Here is a 21,968-nt window from a genome sequence, read left to right as displayed (position 1 = left end):
TTAGAGATGGAGAAATATTAAAAGAATACTTAAGCAGTTGCCCATATTACGATTCTTATTAAGTGGCCCTTAAACACCACCCCCCAACTGGCCAATTTACATAAAAAGGTTACTCTATATAGATCTAGGGGGATATGAGAGTTAAATTCATTTTTAATCTGATTATTGACACACTATTTCCAAGACATTTGTTTGCAACCATATTGTTCAAGAATCTTCTGTGGGCACTAAAGTACTTTCAGCCCTGGCCAGTTTGGCTCAGCAGTTGAGCATTGACCTGCGGACCAGAGTCCTGGGTTCAGTTCCTGCTAGGGGCATGTACCACACACAAAAAAAAAGTACTTTCAGAATTATGTTGAAAAAGTTTTAAAAGATTTTGCTCTCTTCCTTACTGGGTGATTTGATTTACCATTTCAGACCTTTTAGTTTCTAAAATCACATACTAAGAGGGATCACCCATGAATAATAAAAATAATTCACTTATGCTAAGTATTTTTCTGAAACTGGATTCTAACTAGTAAAATACCTATGACAGACCATGAATAATATGTTAATAGTATTCACCAAAGAACTAGTCCACAAACTAAACAGGTACTCAATAAATTTATATATATTTGTTGAGTTGTACCCAATGCTACAGAAGTCACAGAAGCATTTGTAAGTAATTTGACACAGATATTTGACATAAAATTAAATGGAACAAAACTAATATTCAAAACAAAGAAATACAAATAAGCATTCAAAATATGCATCTTTATTTACCTTAGTGGTCCACAAAGAGTGAGGCCAAAAAACCACAAGAGTGAAATGATACACCCAGCAACTGCATGTTTAATTATTTTGATCCACTATAAATGAAAACAAAATATTAAAAATTTCAGTCATATGTTTTGCTAAATATCTGAAAATCTCAAATAATACATATAAGGAAAATAAAAGTGGTAATATAAATATTTTAAAGGCTAAATTACATATTTTGAAATGAAATAGAAAATGTTAAGGTCCCTTGACTAAACTTAAATTTATATGACAATATTCTGTTCTCCATTTCCTATATTCTGTCTGTTAGTTCTTGAAATCTTTTCCTATCCAGTACAATTTTTTGCCCCCCAACTCCATTAGTTTCTCACTACTAGTTTGGTAGGAACACTTAATTTTTTAGTCTTTAAATTTTTTCCATCAGGAATATTCATTGCTTCAATTATTTGAAAAGAGAGAAAAAAATGTTAAGATGGGGTTTACAATATTAACCCTATTTTTTAAAATTTATTTGTTAATCCTCACTTGAGGATATTTTTCCACTGATTTTTAGATAAGTGGAAGAAAGGGAGGGAGAGCGAGAGAAGAGGGAGGAAGGGAGAAAGAGAGAGAAACATAAATGTGAGAAAGACACACTGATTGGTTGCCTCTTGCACAGGGATAGAACCTGTAACCCAGGTACATGCCCTTGACTGGGAATCAAACCTGAGACACTCTGACCACTGAACCAAACCGGCCAGGGCTTAATCCTACTTTTACAAACAACCTAGGTCTCTAAAACATTCTAATAAATAAATCATGGTACAGGTTTCTAAGTTGTGGCATAAAGCAAATACGTAGTAGGGTATAACTACTATCCAAACAGGTGATAATGCAAGATAATTATACAGAATAAAGGACATTCCTAGTAGGCATCTTGAACCTCAGATGCCTAAAGGGAATAATGATACGGATGATGAGGGTGGCAGCTAATGTGTCTTATATACTCGATATATACCAGGCATTATTTTAAGAACTTTACGTGTATTAGGTCATTTATTTCTAAGGAAGGGAGGTATTATTATCTCCATTTAACAGGTAAGAAAACTACAGTAGAGAAATTAAGTAACTTGCTCAAAATAAAACTTAATAGGACAGACAGAACATGGATTTGTCTAACTCCAGAGGCCTTGTTCTTTTTTTAAAAATCCTCACTCAGATATTTTTCTATTGATTTTTAGAGAGAGGGGAAGGGAAGGGGGAGAGGAAGGGAGGGAGGGAGAGAGAGAAACATCAACTTGAGAGACACACATCCATTGGTCGCCTCCTACACGTGCCCCAACTGGGGCTGGGGATCAAACCTGCAACCCAGGTAAATGCCCTTGACTGGGAATTGAACCCAGTGTACAGGCCAATGCTCTAGCCACAATGGCCAAGGCTAGAGGCCTCATTCTTAACTCCTATGCTTTATCTGCCTCCCAGTGACATTTGTAATAGACTCTGGGTCATGTCTCCATGTCTAATTTTTAAACCTTTCAGAATAAGGATCTTGTACTAAAGAAAATAATTATGTGCATGCTTTAAAAATTTTCTACCCTCTTCTGCACTTTTAAACACTCCATTATCTTAGCACTTTGCAGTCAATTCTTGAAGCTCCGATTCTGAATAGATAAGCTAACTCTGGAAACATTCTGCACTTAAATTATTTGTTAAGTAACCCTAATCAAGGAAAGAGCATTGTCATCTGGCCCACTGAATGGGAAGCAGCTAGGAAAAAAGGATTCTGCGAAAAACTCACCTGGTGTTTGGTAATACTTTTTCCAGAAGAAAATGGCTTTTGAAACAAAACCATAAGAAATGCAGTCCTGCGAAAATTGAAACATTAATATATTAATCAATCTTAAATAAAAGGTGTGGTTTAAGTAAAGACACTTATTTTAGACAAATACGTATACTAGAACTTGAAAGGTATGTTAACTTCTAAAGATATTATACTGGAGAACAATACAATACTTATATTATTTCTTTTGTTAATCCTCACTCGAGGATATTTTTTCCATTGATTTTTAGAGAAAATGGAAGGGGAGGAGGAAGGGAGAGAGAAAAAGAGAAAGAAACATAGATGTGAGAGAGAACATCAATTGGTTGCCTTCTGTATGTGTCTTGTCTGGAGAATGAACCCACACGCAAACTTTCGGTATTTGGGATGACACTCCAACCAACAAAGCCACACTGGCCAGGGCTTTTTTAAAAAAGCAATCTCTTTGTACTGCTAGCCTTAGGGATTCTATTTCAAAATATTCTATGTAAAATTTGTTAAAATCAGTTAAAACATGATTTTTAAAGAAATAAAAAAACATTAAGGAAATAGAACCATACACACTCACCCAAGTTTTAATATAAAAATGAACTGAACAATGTGAACTGCTTTTAGGAGATCATATGATTCAAAAAGTCCCACTGCCTTAAAAAATTTCGTGAAACATAGTAACACAATATATTTCGTGAATCTGAAAAATAAAAGCAGAAACAAGTTTCAGTATCATTGAAATCACAAGGAACTCTGTAATATTTGTTTTTTTCTCATTATAGAAGTAGTAGGGGTCTTTATAAAAACCATAAACATACATAAACTAAAAATGAAACAAACAAAAACCCAAAGAAGTGAAGTTGAAGCCCACAGAGTTGGCCAGGGTCAAGCCCATTTCTCTTAAGTATGCTCTTTTTAATGTGTTACATAGAAAATCAAAGTTCATCCAAAAGGCTTTGAAGGTTCCCATCTTCTAAACTGTTTCCAATTACATATTCGCACTGGCCCATATGAATAGTAAAATCATCTTAAATATGAAATAAAAATGCATATTAAAAATCTAAGATTAATTTAGATATTGGCTCAGTTAAGCTAGAGAAAAAAAGTCATATAGACATAAGGAAATTAACTATATTAATGCTAATTAAATGCTCAAGTCTTGGTAGCAATTCATAATTAGCCAATAAAAATAATAGTTGAGCTAGAAATCCTTTGTTTATTCAGCTCCTAACACAGGGATTTGCATATATGTATTCAGCAAACATTTATTAAATGAAAGAGTGCTAACTCTACAATTAAATTTATGTGATACAGTAATATCTAGTACAGTAATATATATAGTGCAGTAATATAGTACATAAGAGGCAGTCAACCTCTGGCAATATAAACTATCGGCAACTCAGCCATAAATTCAAAATAAAGAAAATGGAATCAAGTGGAGGAAAGCTCAAAACCTCCTTAGCTCTTAACTAGGTGTAGAAATAAGGCAGCAGGCAGGATAGAAATATGGACACAAGGAACAACTGTTGACAAGGTAGGGAAGAAAAAAAACAAAGACCAGGATAAGTAGAGTTACATAACAGCTGTCTGGGAAATCTTGATGTCAGCAAAGAGCCTTGTACATCCCTCATGGGCCCATTTGACCATTCTTCAAATATTCCTTGCATACTTTACTATTATGTTAGATGCCATATGTGGTCAATAAGACCCAAGGGAAACCTGAGAGGGTGGCTTTAGGTACAACCTTCCTTCTTCCTGATAAAAAGGCAAGATGTAGCTAGCAGTACTTTTTTCACCTTTTTTTCTGCCTTCAAGGGAGGACTTTGTCTAAAAATTGTCAAAAAAATGTTATCCACTTTAAAAGGCTGAATATGAAAGCCACACTTAGGATGGCAGAAAGCAAAGACAAAAAATCTGGTCCCAGACGGTATCATTGAGGGGTTGAACAAATACCAGCAACCCATGGTTTCTTTTTTTTTTAAAACCTTCACCTGAGAATATGTTTTTATGCATTTTAGAGAGAGAGGAAGGGGGAGAGAAACATTGATGTGGGAGAGAGACATGGATCAGTTGCCTCCCGTATGTGCTTAACCAGGGACTGAACCTGCAACCTATGTATGTGCCCTGACATGGTATGGAACCTGCAACCTTTTTGGTGTACAGGACGATGATCCAACCAACTGAGCCACCTAGCCAGACAACTCATAGTTTCTTTGATGTAAGGATATGTCCCTATCTGTTTAAAGCTTTCTCAGTTTGATTACCTGCAACTAAACACATTTCTAGGTGCTATCCAAGACACTAAATACATAAAAGAGACCCTGTCCTCAAGGAGTTGAGGTCTTAGAAAGATAAGTAGGAAAACAAGTACTATGTGACCCAGGTAAGTAACAGAATTTAAAGGACTACATGTAGAAGCAACTATGTAACTTAACTATGGAAGCAAAGATCGCCTTCAGCATTTGAGATGTGTAAATGTGTATACAAGGACTAAGTAGGAATTCGGAAGCAACAGAAAGGAAAGGATATTTCAAGTACAGAGAGCAACATATCCAAAACGATAGCACTAGGAAGGAGCAGTTGAAGAAACGACTGTATTTAAGCTCAGTTTACCAGATTATGTTCAAAATGACCAGAAGTCACTAAGGAAAAGGTAAATTATATTTGATATACTTGTTTTAAGAAGATGAGAGCAATATGTAAAATTATTTCTAAGTAATTTTTGTTTAAAGTAGTAATAAAACTTTAAAAATTTGGCACTTTAATGGCAAGATTTAATCATATGGAACATTAAATACTTCTTTTCTTTTAATCCTCACCCAAGGACATTTTTGCATTTATCCTCAGATAGAACAGTAGGGAGAGAGGGAGGAAGAGAGAGAGAAACATCGATGTGAGAGAGACACAGAGTGGTCGCCATCCACACAAACTGCAACCGAGGTACGTGCCCTTAGAGGGAAACAAACCTGGGACTCTCTGGTCGACAGGCCATCGCTCTAACCGCTGAGCCAAACTGGCCAGGGCTAAATACTTGATAATGCTACTATTATAATCTTTGTGATACTAATTTTCTTTATTCCCTTTTTTATTTTTTAAATCCTCATGCGAGGATATTTTCCCCCCATTTATCTTCAGCGAGAAAGAGAGGGAAAGAGAGAGAGATATGTGAAAGAGACACATTGCCTGGATGCCTCCCACATGATCCCGACCAGAGCTGGGGACAACTGAAACTGAGGTATGGGCCCTTGACTGGAATAGAACCCGCAACTCCTTGGTCCACGGCCGACACTCTAACTGCTGAGCCAAACCGGCCAGGGCCTGACACATATTTTTTAGATACATTCACATATTCACAATTGTATACATTTTTGATATTGCTACATGACTTTTAACATAATATATATTGAATATCTTTTGTTACCATATTCCATTAGAAAATTTATTTCCTAATTTCAAAAGTTGGATACTTTGATTTTTAAAGTCTCAATTAATGAAGTCTTTCTGTTGGACTAACAATGACACACTAGCTAAGGCCAAGTAATCATATAAATACACTGCTAAGTAGACATTCCTAGTTTATATTGCAGAGGGAAACAATGAGCAGCTTCATTTATTAAAAGGAAAGATGGAGGGAGAGGAAAGGGAGGCTCTTGAACAGGGGCAGTAGCCCTTGAGCCACTCACTGACTCTGGACAACTGAGGGGGAGCCAATCTACCTCCCCAACTTAAAAATCATTATTTGCCATTAACAGTCTCATCAAAGGTATCCCTGGTCATTTTTGTGACGGGTTAGAAAAATTTCTGGTTCTGTAAACCCGTAATTACTGAAATTTGGGTCTGGGTTCAAAACTGCTTCTTGGGCTTCAACTACTGCAACAGCTCACAGTTTTCCAGTTTTAAAAACAAACAAACAGCCCTGGCCAGTTTGGTTCAGTGGTTAGAGCGTTGGCCTGCGGTCCAGAGAGACCCAGGTTCGGTTCCCACTAAGGGCATGCACCTCGGTTGCAGTTTGTCCCCCACCCTGGTTGGGTTGTGTGGGTGGCAACCACTCGATGTGTCCCTTTCACATAGATGTTCCTCTCTCTCTCTCTCTCCCTCCCACTCTATCTGAACAAAAAATGGAAAAATGTCCTCGGGTGAGGATAAAAAAACCAAAAACACAACAACAACAAAAAAAACAAACACAAGCCTGTATAATTCAAATATGATTCATTCAATAAATATTCAAGAGTTTACTTTGTAGAAGGCACTATGCATGGGGTTTGGGATAACTGACTCCCAGTTCAGTTATTAGGTGTGTGACCTCGGGAAACTTACTTAACTTTTCTTTTCTACATCTTAGTTTCCTGATCTGTGAAACTGGGATACTGCTACTTAGTCTGTAGCACTGTGGCAAGGGTTAAGTGAGATGCTGTACTCAAAGAGTTGTTGAGGAGTAGCTCAACAAATGTTGGCTGTCACCCTCTGCCCATTTCTGCAGAGGACTTACACACACCAAAATAGAAACATTTAAAACAATTCATATGTGTGAATTCATAAAAAATCCACAATTAAAGGACTTGTCAATTAGTTTTTGTGGCAGATTAAAACTAGTATTTGATTTTTTAGTTTTTATCAAGGAATCTCTTCAAAATTCAACAGTCCTGAGTTGAATTTGATTCTGCAAAGAACTACAATAGAAGGTCAGCTCTGCTAAGTAAGTAATGCAAATAAGATAGCAAAGGACTATTTCCTACATCAACCTAAGACAAGCTCTTTCGTAAATAACAATTTAAAATTGTTTATTTAAAAATAATTTCAAGTTTGCAGAAAAGTTGCAAGGATAGTACACCCTTTACCTAGATTCTCTAATTGTTAACATATTGTCCCACTTGCATTCTTTCTCTCCCTAAATACACAGATTTTTTTCTGAACTATTTATTGAAGTTACATACATTATGCTCCTTTACCTCTAAATACCTGTATTTCCTAAGCACATAGACATTCTCTTATAAAATCAGCAGTTATCAGGTTCAGGAAATGTAACATTAATATGATACTTTAATCTATTGTCCATAGACCAATTTTGTCCGTTGACCTAACCTACCACTGTTCTTTATAGCATTCTTCCAGTCTAGTACCAAATTCAGACCAGAACCGCCCATTGCATTTAGTTGTCATGTCGCAGTAAACATCTGATTTGCTGTTATTCACAAAGTGAGCTGCTCAAAAATGATGAGAAAATTAAACTTGTACTACAAAAATGCAGTTAAGTTCTGTTCCAGCATTTTGTGTTCTTTCCTTTTCACACAAAATAGGTGTCAGTAATGCTATTTCTACAATTTCTAAGAATTTATCAAAACAACCTTTAAGTCTCAAAGGAAGTATTAAAGAACAAGAAAACCTTCACCTCATTAAAAATAAGGACAATGAATACCAGTTCCAACCAAGTTGTGCCATATTTTACGCATCCTTGACACCACCTCAGAACTCAGCCCTCTCCGAAGTGGTCCCTGTACTTACCTCCTGGGGGTCAGTGGGGGCCCTGGGGGGAGGGTAAGGGAGAATTTTCGATGTTTACTCTGAATTTCTGTACTGTTTAAATGTTTTGACAACGAGCACACACGTCTTACTTAATAAAAGGAACCCAGGAAAAGAAAACTAGGTGACGGACTGCATGGATTCTTGATGTGCAGTGTTAACCGGAACATCCGAAGTTCACCTGTTTGCACTTTGGTTTCTTCGCCTGAAGACAGAAGGTGACACCTTCCCCTCATTTACGCAGGAAGATGTCAGAAAGGTTAAGCTGGCACCAAACTGCTACTTTAGGGAGACACAGCCCACGGAAATACTTCTCCCGGGTCAGAAAAGCCTCCCTGACGGGCGGCTCTGAGGTTAACGGTCTGCCCTGAAAACCAGAGGTCCAAGCGGAACCCCCGATTCCGGAGCGTTGGTGCTGCAGCGGGGAGCGGGAGCCTGCGGCAGCCTGCAGGCGGAGAGGACCGGGCGCTCCGGGGCGCGCGCTGGGCCGAGGGCGCCGGGCTGTCAGGGGGCCGAGAGGGACGCGGCCGTCGCGCGCGCCCGGGGCAGGTGTGTCCGGAGCGGCCGGGCTGCCGTCCCAGTCCGCGAGCGAGCAAGCGAGCCCGCGAGCACGGGCACGTGGGGCTCCGAAGGCGGGCGCGGATCGGGCCCTTACCGAGCGCTGGGCACGTCCACCGGCCCGAGGCCGCCGCCGCCGGGGCCGGCTAGCACGTCCCCGCCGTATTTCTCCTCCATCCCGGGGCTCAGGAGCCGCCGCCGCTGCCCCTGCCGCGGGGTCTCCTCATGTCTCGCCGCTGCCGCGTAACAGCGGGCGCAGGCGCGTCACTCTCCCATGGCAGTGGCCTCCTCGGGTCCCCCCAGGCCGGGCCGCCGCCGCCCGGAACCGCCTCACCAGCACAAGCGCGTCGGGACTAGGCCGTGGGCAGTTCCGGCGGCGCCGGGCTCCCGGGAGGTGCACCGGAGCAGACGTTGCCAGGCCACGTCATCCGGCCCAGCAGCCTCCAGTCCCGGGGGAGTGCCCAGCCCAGCGCCTGCGTACAAAACCTTCGCCTTCCCTTGCTCTTCCGCAGGCTCCTCCCACTGCGGGGGGAGGAGTCCTCGTTCCCTGGGCGCCTCTGCCACGGGCCTGGCCGGCGCGCTTACCTGTGCCTGCAGCGTCACCTATGGGCCTCCCGGGGTACAGCGGATTCTTGAGCGCAGAGGGAGAAGCAGGCCTTATTAGGGTTCTTTTTTTCGGTTTGCTCAAGTGCTAGGAACATGGTTTCCTTTGTCGTGGTTTGAATACTAACCCTGTCACTTAATTGACACTAGTGTTCTTCAATTTTCCTACCTGTAAAATAGAAGTAGTAATATCTGTATCATAGATTTGTTGGGAGTATTATATATGTTAATGTGTGAAAACTGTTAGAGCAGTGAATGGTATATAGTAATCAATAAGTTATTATTACTCATAGGGAAGTTGGAGAACTAGGATTTGGGAAAAAATGGGGTTTGGAGCAGTATAAATTATGATTAGTTTATAATACTCTATTTAATTGGAATATACATAAAGAGTCTTAGCAATGAGAATCACAGTCTGTACCTGCTGGGACTTCATAATTTATTCTGGAAAATATTTAGCAATTTGAGAGCAAGGTGTGGTTGGCAACATTTCATGTTAAAGGCACAAATGCTAAGGTTTCTCAAATAAGGCATGATATGGGTGCAACCGGAAAAGACTCACTGATAGAACCTGACCTGGAACTCCAATAACATTTTGGACATGGCATTCTGGGAAGCCAAATTCTATGTATAGAACACAGAGGAAGGCCTGACCTTTGAAAGCTAATGATGCTTATTTCCCTATTTGAGACAAATGAGAGAGCAAATATGTAATACTTCTCAGCTATATTGAGGTTTTATTTTACCTATTTTTATTAATCCTCACCCAAGGATATTTTTCCATTGATTTTTTAGATAGAGTGGAAGGGAGGGAAGGGGGGAGAGAGAGAGAGAGAGAGAGAGAGAGAGAGAGAGAGAGAGACGGATATGAGACACATCAATTGGTTGCCTCCCACACGACCCAACCCTGATCCTCTTCAGATGCTCTCTACCTCATTTATTGGCACCATTTATTCAGCTAAGCAAACCAAAAACTTAGGCATCATCCTTAACACTTCCCCTTCCTTATGCTGTATATCCAGCCCATTACCAAGTCATGTCAATTTTTTACCTTATCAACATTTTTCAAATCAAAAATTTTCCATCTCCATCACCACCATAAAGTCTAGGCTACCATCATCTTTTGTTTAGACCACTACAGTAACCTCCTTACTAGATTTTCCAAGTTCAGCCTTTCCGTTCTCCAATCTGTTTGTCACATGTGCCACAGTAATAGTGGTATTTTTCAAGTGCATATCTTACAATGCAGCACACTCCACCCTCCAGTCTTCCAGAGGCTTTCCATTACACTTAAGATAAACTCAAATCATTAACATGGCCAACAACATCCCATACGGGCTTCATCTCACATCAAGCTGCCTTCTGCTATTTGGGTTCTAGTCACCCTTTCATGCCTTCAATTGCTCTGCCTATCTTCTAATAAAAAACTTTGCTCAGGCTATTTTCCATGCCTAGAATATTCTACCTTAACCTTCACTTGTTAAAATCCTATTCACTCTTTTTGCTACATGTTGAGTTCTCCAAGAAGCAGACTCTGAGATGGAGGTTAGTATGCAGGATGTTTATTAAAGAGTGCTTTTGAGACCAACAACCGTGAAAGGGAGGGAAAGGAAACATAATTGGGCAGAGGGAGAAGTTGAGAAGTGCTGCAGTCCAACAAAAGACTCAGTGGACCTCATGGAGATCTCTGGAGCTACAATGGTCCTTGAGAAATATCTTACATGTTTTTCCAAATAAAGCCCTTTATGGCTCCAGGACCCAACCCAGGATGATATATTACATTTAATTGTCATGTCTTGTTGGTTTTCTTTTATCTGGAGCATTCCTGGTCTCCCTTTCTTCACAATCTTGACATATTTGCAGAGGACAGAACAATTACTTGGCAGAATGTTCATCAGTGTGGGTGTGTCTGATGTTTCCTCAAGATTGAATTTAGGATATGCTTTTTTGGTAGGAATACTACAGAATTGATTCTATGTTCCTCTTAGTGCATCACATGAGAAAGCACATGGTACTGATTTGTTTCATTACTGGTGAAGTTAACTTTTATCATTTGGTAAGATAACGTCTATCAGATTTTGTCACCTAATGTTAATGAATAAATATTTTGTCTAGAGATATTTTGAGATTCTAAAGATAATAAAGATTCTTTTCCTGATCACACTTCAACTCATTTATATCACTATCATTCTGCACCTTGACCAAAACAATTATTATAAAGTTTTCCAAATGGTAATCATCCCTTTTACATTTGTTACTCCACCTTCTACTGTCACATAAAACTTCCCTGTTCCCCATTTACTCATCTACTTATGTATATCAGTATGAGCTCATGGGTTCCAGTTTATTCAATAGATTATAATCAATTGCTGTCATTATTTTGATGCCCAAATTCTCTCACATTTATCTAGTGGGAGCACCTTGGCTGGCTCCTGTGTCATTTTGACACATCCTTATCATTCTTTAAGAATGTTCATGCTCTCTGGTATAAGATGTTTCAGATTCATTACATATTTTCCCTGTCTTATCTCTGGAATAAGCCAGTTCTCCAAGGAGCTGCTATTTCCCTGGTGCTGAGTGTTGGGTATGCTCATTGCTGCTGGTATGCTGTACTCACTGTTTCTTTGACCTCTCACTGGACAGTTGGGAATTATGTTTGCACACATCTAAATGTGTATGTGTGTGTGTGCACAGATATGTAGATATATCCTTCTATTCATCACCCATCAGAAAGTAGGACTTTATACTGATACTTTCAATTATAATCCAATCTTATATGTTTTATCCTAGCCTTTCCCCTTTTCATATTTTTACCTTTTTCCCCCGATGAGAAACCTGGCTCCCATTATCCTCAATGTAATTGGCTTATTTGCTTAGTCCTCTTGTAGGTGACCAATCTCCTGACCGTGTGAGCTATCCTTTTTCTTGAGCACTGCCAAATCACACTGGCTTATGCTGGCTGAGCCTTCTCCTCCATCCCAGCTATTATTACTTTAAAATCTATTTTTAAGCCCGCTGGCATGGCTCAGTGGTTGAGCATCGACCCATGCACCAAGAGGTTGCCGGTTTGATTCCTGGTCAGGACACATGCCCAGCTGTGTTCCCAGTGGGGGGCATGCAGGGGGCGCCTGATTGATGTTCTCGCTCATCGAAGTTTCTGTCTCCCCCTCCCTTTCTCTTTTTCTAAAATCAATAAAGAAAAAAAATCTTGTTTTACATTTTTAGGGGGCTACTAAATACCAGAAATTCTTTTGTTTTGTTTAATTTTTAGAAAACCCTTTCAAATTGACATTATTTTCCAGTACAGGGTTTAGCTCCATATAATATAACTAGTAAGGCAAGGTTACCCTCGAGATGGGCAAAGTGCACTCAGTGTCAGCTGTTTTGCAGTTCTTCCTGACTGCATAAACAACTGATTCCAGTGACATAAGAGAACCAGATGGGAGTGCCTGTTTCTTTCTCTCTTTTTAAAAAAATTTTTTTCTTTATTGATTTTAGAGAGAGAGGAAGGGAGAGAGAGAGAGGGAGAAGGAGAGGAAGAGGGAGAGGGAGAGAAAGAGGGAGGGGAGAGAGAGAGAGAGAGAGAGAGAGAGAGAGAGAGAGAGAGAGAATTGATTGGCTGTCTCCTGCATGCCTCCCACTGGGGATCTGGCCCACAACCTGGGCACGTGCCATGATTGGGAATCGAACTGGCGGCATTGTGGTACATGGGTTGATGCTCAACCACTGAGCCACACTGGCCAGGTGAGGGCCTGTTTTTTATACTACCTCTGGGAATTTGGATCAGGGAGTATGGTGGACATTGTCATGAGTGGCAACTTAGCACCAGCTTCCTTCCTTCCAGTGAAGGAAGTGCTTTATTGAGTGCTTACCATGTGTTAGTCCAATTCTAGGTAGTTGTTGGGTTTCACAGAAGCAAATTCTGAGATAAGGATTTGTGTGAAAGTGATTTATTAGTAAATGTTCCCAGGAAAAACTGGTAAGACAGTGGAAAAATGGGACAGGAAAGAAAGACAAGCAAGGGTGTGGCAAGGTGTTTTAGTCCTTCTGGGCTGCTATAAAAAATAGCATAAACTGGTGACTTATAAACAACACCTTATTTCTCACAGTCTGGAGGTTGAGACGTCTAAGATCAAAGTGCCAGTAGATTTGATGTCTGGTGAGACCTACTTCCTGGTTCTCAGACAGCACTTGTTCACTGTCTTCACATGGCAGGAGGGGCAAGCCAGCTCTCTGGGGTCTTCTTTCTTTTTTATTTATTTTTTATCCTCTCCCGAGTACATTTTTCCCATTTTTTATTCAGATAGAGTAGGAGGGAGAGAGAGAGAAAGGGAAGAATCGATGTGAAAGAGACACATCGAGTGGTTGCCACCCACACGACCCGACCAGGGCCGGGGACAAACTGCAACCAAGGTACTTGCCCTTAGCGGGAACCGAACCCGGGTCTCTCTGGACCGCAGGCTGACACTCTAACGGCTGAGCCAAACCGGCCAGGGCTGGGGTCTTATTTCTAAGGGCACTAATCCCAATCATGAGGGCTCTGTCTGCATGACCTAATACTCTTCCTAAGGCCTGCCACCTACCACTTAACACCATCACTTTGGGGGGTAGGATCTCAGCATATGAATCTTGGGGGAGGGGCACAGACATTCAGACCGTAGCACGAGGAAATTTGGATATTTTGGGAGCAGTTTCCTGGCAAAGAAAAGAAGGTACTGGCTGTTAAAAGAGCTCCTAGCATGTGTAAAAATGGGAAAGGAATCCAAAGGGATATGGACAAAGCATTTACTGACAGTGTCCACTACAAGGCTACATATATTTCGGTCATTTCCCACATTATGTTTTCCCTTCCCAAGGCTGAAACCAGAAAGGTCACATTCCCAGAGTTTTTTTTTTGTAGCTAGAGTACTGACATGTGATCTAGGTTTCACCAATCCGAAATATCCAGGTGAGGCTGCAGCTAAGGAGGCAGCAAGTGGGGTCGCTGATTTTCTACCACGAAGGAGGCATCCAGTACAGTGGAAGTAGCAGTGGGGGAGCTTCTGGTGTCCATTCCCGAGCATCATTGGTGCCAAGTGACAGTGGCAGCTGTGTTTTTGACAGAGTGGCCTCCATTGTGTGTTTGGGCCTTGCTTCTGACTATCTAGCTTCAGAGCCTGGCTCTCTCGTCCTCCAGGAGGCTCTGTGAATTACCTAATATCCCTTAACATTTCTGCATGAACTAGTCAGATTGGAGATTGTAATTAAGAACACTGAATGGTACTGGTGATGTGGTACCAGACCTTGAATAACAATACGTGGCTCACAGATTTTGTAAATGTATTTTATTTCAGACTAAGGAGCAGTACAATGCTCATAAAAATAATCAAATATGTTGCACTTTAGTGCAGAAAGCTACTCCAAACTCATCATGTTACAGAACAGAAAGAGTTCCTTCACTGGGTGCTAGCAGAAACAAATACTAAACATTGAGAATTGCAGTGGAGAAATAGTGGCTATTTTATTATGAATGGTGCAACCTAGGAGAACAGGAAGCTGATTCTCAAAAGCCCAAACTTTCTGAAGGCGTGTACGTTGCAGATTATATAGGGCAAAATCACAAGACACCCTGGGTAGGGGTTTGGGATTGTGCCGAGAGCTGATTGGTTGGAGGTGAGGTAAGGGTAATGACTCATTTCTTCAGGTTTTCAGGTGTTTTCCAATATCCCTCTGGTTTCATGGGAAAGTAGCCAGGAGGTCATTCTACTTTAGGGCTCAGACACTGAAGCTTAACGTAGGTCAAGATGTTATCTTTAGCCTGTGGAGGCCCAGATCATGTGACTACTAGTCAGGTCTGGGCTACTGTCTTCTGCTGCCTCAAGGGTTGCTGATAATCCAGGGGAAAGACTAGGCTCTCTCTATAGAATGCCTCCCTCTAGAAGAAAGGTCGGGCAGGTTTGCTAACAGTCTCTTAAAAAGACTAGTCTCCTAAACTCAATTGCACACTTAGCATCTACCTGGGATGCATGACTTGGGGGTGGGGAAGCAAGGAAAAGTGATGTAAACTGATGCTACCTGGATCCTTTGTCTCTGACCCAGGAGTCTTGGGCTTTCTGTCAGCTTCCAGGACACTGTGGCAGGCTAATTGTAAGCTTGCAAGCAGGAGAAAAATCATCCCTTCACAGTTCTTGACACATCTATCCACAAAAATAATAACACTTATTTAATTAGATGTATGATAAAATTTATGTTTGGGCTATAGTCAAGGGTGTGGAAAAACAAGTATTCTTACATTGTTGGCAGAATTATAAATTCATATTACCTCTTTCAAGGGCAACTTGGCAATATCTATCAAAAATGAATATGTATACTGTAGGGAGCCGGCTACGCGTCTGACAGAGTCCACGGAGCCTGGAGGTCTTGAGTTAGAGACTCAACCTCCCCCACAATTTCAAAGAATTAGGCTTGCATTGTGTTTGTGCACCTTGGGGCCATGTGTGACCCAACGTGCCATGAAATACCTGAGAAAACGTTCTGGGTGTTTCTGGGTGGGCCTGGGTGTTTCTGGGTATTCCTAGGTGCTCCCCCACAAGGCAAACTAATTCTATACAGCATTGTTGTAGCCCTGGGCATTATATCAAGAAGATCCTATTTTCTTATATCACTAAGCTTTTGCTGTAAGGTATAAAAGGCATGTAATAAAGCATATCAAGGCTGATCCTGCTGAGGACAGTCCGCCTGATCCCATATCTGTGTCGTTGTCTTCATTCCCACCACTCGAACTCAGGGACTCTGCTCTCCAGGCTGGTTCCTGGCAAAGTGATGCCTAAACAGGGACCTGAGTACTCGAGACATAACTAAAGGTAAGGTGAGGAACTCCTCTAATGCGGCGCGTGCAGTAAGGAAAGGGAAAAGAGGAGCAATAGATTAAATAGTCAGGAGTAAAAGAAAATGGGACAAGAGGGTCATCTCAGCGCCTTTTTGTGCAGTTAATTCAGTCTATGGTCTGGGCAAGGGGAGCCAAGGTATCTGAGGAGCAAATACTTAAATTTTAAAAGTTTATTAAACAGGTTTGTCCTTGGTTTCCAGAGGAAGGAACGGTTAACTTGAAAACATGGAAAAAGGTAGGCGAAAAATTAAAAGAATGGTATACTGCTCATGGCCCAGACAAAGTTCCTGTAGATACATTTTCTCTGTGGAGTTTAGTGAGGGATTTGTTGGACCCACTCGTGAAGGGAAGTGGAAAAGCCTCTAAAGGCAGAAAATGAAGAGAAGGATTCTGAATGGGATAGGGAGGAATTAAGCCCCGAAGATCAAGAGGAGTTAGATAATGCTGCAGCTCATTATCATGATGATGGCGTGGGGAAGCCCCCTATAGATATTGTGGGGCAACTTACTCAATCGGTACAGTCCCTAAAAAGGCCCTCGTATACTGAGGCCTATCCCTCCGCTCCTATTGCTCCTGAGCCTGCTCCTGCTTATTTCTCCTCAAAAGGAAGTGGGAGGACTATGACTACTAGGGACAGTCCCTCGCAGCTGCAATGAGCTCTAATGTGAGCGGAGGAACGAAGGGAGGATGTCTGGGATTCGGGATTTTACTTATTCCCATTAATAGAAGCACATGATCAAGTGCAAAGGTCATATTCTCCTCTACCTATGAAGATATTAAGAGAGCTGAAGACTGCCACAGCCCAACATGGACCCATGGCACCGTATACTCTAGCAGTTCTAGAAGGAATTTCAGGAGAGACGCTTTTCCTTAATAATTGGAAAACATTCTTACGGGAGGCATTACTTGACTTGGAAAGCTGAGTACTATGATTGGGCCTGTTAGCTGCCCACCGTGATCAGGCTGACAGTATTCCCACTACTTACGAAATGTTAGTAGGAGAGGGGCATATATTACTAATAATGCTCAAGTTGTATTCCCGGGAGAAGCAGATCAGACTGTTAATGCTGTAGCACTACGTGCCTGGAGGGCTCTACCTACTACAGGAAAGACAGAGGAACTGTCAAAAATTAGACAAGGGCTGGATGAACCATACGCTGATTTTGTAGCTAGACTAGCACAGGCCATAGGAAGTACAGTAGAACAGTTACAGATGAGGAAGCAGGCAATATCCTAACTACTCAACTGGCTTTTGAAAATGCAAATCCTGCCGGTCAAGCGGCTATTCGACCATGGAAGAAAAAAGGGAGATATAGATGATTATATCAGGTTATGTGCAGACAGAGGTCCCTACCATATTCAGGGTCTTACCCTTGCAGCTGCTTTGCAGGGAACTATACTGCAAGGGCTAATACAACAGCAGCAAAAAGAAAAAAAGGGAAAAGGAAAATATGGAAAGAAAGGCCATTTTAGCAGAGAATGTCACTTGAATGGGGGGGTGTGTGTCAATAATCATGTATAGATCAACGCACGCCTGGCCTATGTCCAAAATACCAAAAGGGAAAGCATTGGGCTAATGACAAAGATGGGAATCCTCTTAATCAGCAGGGAAACTCCCCCGCAGACAATCGGGGCAATGTCGGTATACATGCCACAAGCCTACCTGGCCGGCGAGGGGTACAGGACCTCTACCGGGCCACCCCAGGGAGTGCAGGATTGGACATCAGTGCCTCCTCCTACTTTGTATTAACACCTGAAATGGGACCTCAAGCTATTCCTACTGGAATTTATGGGCCTCTGCCCTCCGGGACAGTAGGGTATTATTAGGAAAAAGTGGACTCACTGTGAGAGGGCTGCAGGTGTAACCTGGAGTCATAGATAATGATTATACAGGAGAAATTAAAGTCATGTGTACAGCTCCTAGAGACATTATAACTATTACAGCAGGGATGAAAATTGCACAACTAATGTTAGTTCCTCTTAAAGTTACAGGACAAACTCTGTCCTCTCAATACAGGGGGTCTCATGGATTCGGCTCCACTGATACAGCATATTGGGTGCAAGTCATTGGTTCTCAGTGACCAGAAAGAACATTAACTATCAATAAAAAAAAGGTTTAAAGAACTCTTAGACACAGGGGCTGATGTATCAGTAATAACTCAGTGTCATTGGCCTGACTCATGGCCAGTGACCTCAGCTGTGACCACCCTGCAAGGAACAGGACCAACATACTCTCCCTCACAAAGCTCACAGGTTTTAACCTGGCAAGATGAAGAAGGAGAGACAGGACAATTTCAACCATATGTTTTGCCATTCCTCCCAGTAAACCTGTGGGGAAGAGATATACTGCAAGAAATGAGAGTATTAATTTATAGTCCTAATAAGAAAGTAGCTAAACACATATTAGATTAAGGATATCTATCTGGAGAGGGACTCGGCAAGCATGGTCAAGGCAGGGAAGTCCCTATATAGCCTAAAGGTAATCAGGATAGATGAGGTTTAGGATATGAGCAAAATTTATAGCAAGGGTCACTGTTACTCCTGCCTCCCTTACTGCAAACCCAATAGTCTGGTTAACAGATGATCCAGTGTGGGTGGAACAGTGGCCTTTGACCTCAGAAAAAATTTAAGCTGCTCAACAGCTGGTGCAGGAACAGCTGGAGCAAGGACACATAGCATCCTATAATAGTCCAATTTTTGTAATTAAGAAAAAATCTGAAAAATGGAGCTTGTTGCAAGATTTATGAGCAGTTAATAAGACCATGCAGCCGATGGGACCTTTGCAACCAGGCATCCCCTCTCCTGTAGCTATTCCTAAGGAATGTCATCTTATTTAATTGATTTAAAGGATTGTTTTTTCACCATTCCATTACATCCAAAAGATAGAGAGCGTTTTGCATTCAGTGTCCCCTCAACTAATTTTAAAGAACCTATGCAAAGATATCATTGGAAGGTCCTGCCTCAGGGTATGGCTAACATTCCTACATTATGTAAAAAATTTGTTGCTGTGGCCATTGCTGGCACACGAACCGCCTTTCCGGAAGCTTATGTTATTCATTATATGGATGACATTTTGCTCGCACATGAAGATCCTGTTCTGCTGCGAGATATTTATGCTTCCCTGCAGGAACAATTGCAGCACGTGGATTAATCTTAGCACCTGAAAAGGTGCAACAAACAGCCCCTATAATTATCTTGGAAAAGTAATTGAAGGATAAAAGATAAAACCTCAAAAGTTTCAGTTTAGAACAGATCACTTACAAACCTTAAATGATTTTCCAAAATTACTCGAAGATATAAATTGGTTAAGGCCTTCCCTGGGTATCACTACAAGATAATTAAAACCCCTTTTTGACATATTAAAAGGAGACTCTAATCCAACTAGTCCTCGTCAATTAACTAATGAAAGAAAGGCAGCATTAAAAGTAGTAGAAGATGCCATAGCTACTCAGACAGTTCAGAGAATAGACTATCAGTCTCCTTGGCAATTCCTTATCCTCCCTAAGGTGTACTTACCTACGTGATTGTTTTGGCAACAAGGTCCCATAGATGGATTTATCTTTCCTTCTCTCAAAGAAAGGTGATCACCCCTTATGCTAGTCCCATTGCTCAGCTCCTTATGCAAGGAAGAAAAAGAGCCATTGAATTATTTGGCACAGAGCCTCCTCTCATTATTGTACCTTATACCAGTCAGCAGCAACAATGGTTATGGCAAAACGAAGAAAGCTGACAATTGGCATTAATTGGTTTTACAGGACAAATGGATTGTCATTATCTAGCTAATAAATTCCTAGTTATTCATCCAAATCCAATTATATTTCCAAAAATTATCAAATGCAGCCTATTGTGGATGCTGCGCTGGTGTTCACTGATGGCTCTACCACTGGGATTGCTAGTTAATGTCATTACTGGGCAAGGTTAAGTTTGGTAGACCTCGCATAGCTCAGCCCAACGAGTGGAGCTGGAAGCAGTACTAGCAGTATTTAAAGAAGTATTGCAGTCCTTTAATCTGTATACAGATTCAAAATATATTATTTCCCTAATGAGAGGTTTAGAAACAGCTACTCTTACTGAAAGTGACCCTTCCACAGTTATTATCATGTTTTTAAATTTACAACAATTAATTCAATAACGGCGATATCCTTGTTTTGTTGGTCATGTTCGAGCACATTCCAGCCTACTTGGCCCCTTAGCAGCAGGGAATGTGCAAGTAGATGCCTTAACATGGGGGACATATTTTGTTGCCTCTGCAACTGATCAAGCTAAGGCTTCTCATGCTATTCATCATCAAAACTCAGCAGGGTTAAGAAGACAATTTCACAATTTTTTTTTTTTTTGGTATGTACCCCTAGCGGGACTGAATCCGGGACTCTTTGGTCCGCAGGCCGAGCTCCAACCGCTGAGCCAAACTGGCCAGGGCATGAAGACAATTTAATATTACCTGTGAAACTGCTCGTCAAATAGTTAAAGCATGCCCTGCATGCCCTGAGAATTTGCCCCCAGTACCTCAATATGGTATAAACCTTCGTGGGTTGCTTCCAGAAAAATTATGGCAAATGGATGTAACCCATGTCCTTGAATTTGGAAGGCAATCTTATGTGCATGTCACTATTGATACTTTCTCAGGATTTTTAGTTGCTACTGCTAGGACAGGAGCAAACGTTACACAAGTCATTGGTCACATACTGACTTGTTTTGCTGTCCTAGGCATTCCAGCCATGATAAAAACAGACAACAGCCCTGTCTATACCAGTAAAAGTTTTGCGCAATTTTGCCAGACATTCAAAATCGCCCACACCACAGGCATTCCGCACAACCCCCAAGGCAAGGCATTATCGAAGGAGCCAATCAGTCCTTAAGACTCACTTTGAAAAAGTAAAGAAGGGGGAGTACGGCCCTCTTACGCCCAATATCTTAAACCTAGCTCTATATACTCTAATTATTTAACTTCGGATGCACCAGGACACTCTGCGGCTGAAAGACACTGGCGTTCTCTCTCTGGTAAATATGCTAACTGACGAGTGGCAAGGACCAGATCCAGTACTAATCTGGGGGCGAAGTTATGTTTGTGTTTTTCCTAGGAATCAACCAAATCCTCAGTGGGTCCCAGAGCGACTCCTCCGACAGGATGGAACCAGTCGATTTATTTATTTTTTATTTATTTTTTTAATCCTCACCCGAGGACACTTTTTTTTTTTTTTTTCATTTATCCTCAGATAGAGTGGGAGAGAGAGAAGAAGGAAGTGAGAGAGAAACATCGATGTGAGAGAGACACATCAGGTGGTTGCCATCCATATGACCCCAACCGGGGACAAACTGCAACTGAGGTACATGCCCTTAGCCAGAACCGAACCTGGGACTCTCCAGTCCGCTAGCCGACGCTCTAACTGCTGAGCCAAACCGGCCAGGGCGGAACCAGTCAATTTAACCAACAAGATGCGCCGCCTGAGCATTCATGCTCCGCAATCATACCCTTGCACTCATCCCCGAGAGTTGAGAGGGACACGGGAGGCTGCCTTTCCAACACGGGTTCAGATCAAGAGATTGACGCAGGAAGCTAAGGATCACCTGGTTGTTAGAGGAGGCTCTACTGACCAGTCCTCTACGTTCCTAATGATGCTGGCTCTAATCTCCAACCAGGTAATGGGACTTTGTGTTAAACAGACTTATTGGGCTTATGTGCCTGATCCTCCTTTGCTTAGGGTTGTGGAATGGGATGATCCCACGGTCCCAGTTTTTGTAGCAAACACGGGAATTCTTAGGCCTCCCATCTGCAGACCATCTCACACCCCAATGGGTTGGAGGACTTAATTATACAGGAAAATCTTTTCGGCCGCCTATGTGTTTTTCTGAAACAGAGACTACTGGGTG

At 41.6% G+C, this 21,968-nt stretch overlaps 1 protein-coding gene across 2 annotated transcripts in view; it reads right to left on the bottom strand.

The window, feature by feature from the left end:
• Nucleotides 1-9,015, bottom strand: part of SLC30A5 (solute carrier family 30 member 5) — a 29,620-nt gene extending 20,605 nt beyond the window's left edge. For both annotated transcript variants that reach the window (XM_036280357.1, XM_036280358.1), the window contains exons 1-4: nt 8,724-9,015; nt 3,126-3,248; nt 2,537-2,603; nt 763-848 (exon numbers count right to left, since the gene is read on the bottom strand). In XM_036280357.1, the coding sequence (XP_036136250.1) occupies nt 763-848; nt 2,537-2,603; nt 3,126-3,248; nt 8,724-8,803 (356 nt within the window). In that variant the 5' untranslated portion in view covers nt 8,804-9,015. The remainder of the gene's footprint in view (nt 1-762; nt 849-2,536; nt 2,604-3,125; nt 3,249-8,723) is intronic.
• Nucleotides 9,016-21,968: the final 12,953 nt, after the last annotated feature.

This window comes from Molossus molossus, unplaced genomic scaffold (assembly GCF_014108415.1).
Source record: "Molossus molossus isolate mMolMol1 unplaced genomic scaffold, mMolMol1.p scaffold_m16_p_3, whole genome shotgun sequence".
Taxonomy (NCBI): Eukaryota; Metazoa; Chordata; class Mammalia; order Chiroptera; family Molossidae; genus Molossus; species Molossus molossus.
This window is presented reverse-complemented; position numbering and strand designations above follow the sequence as displayed.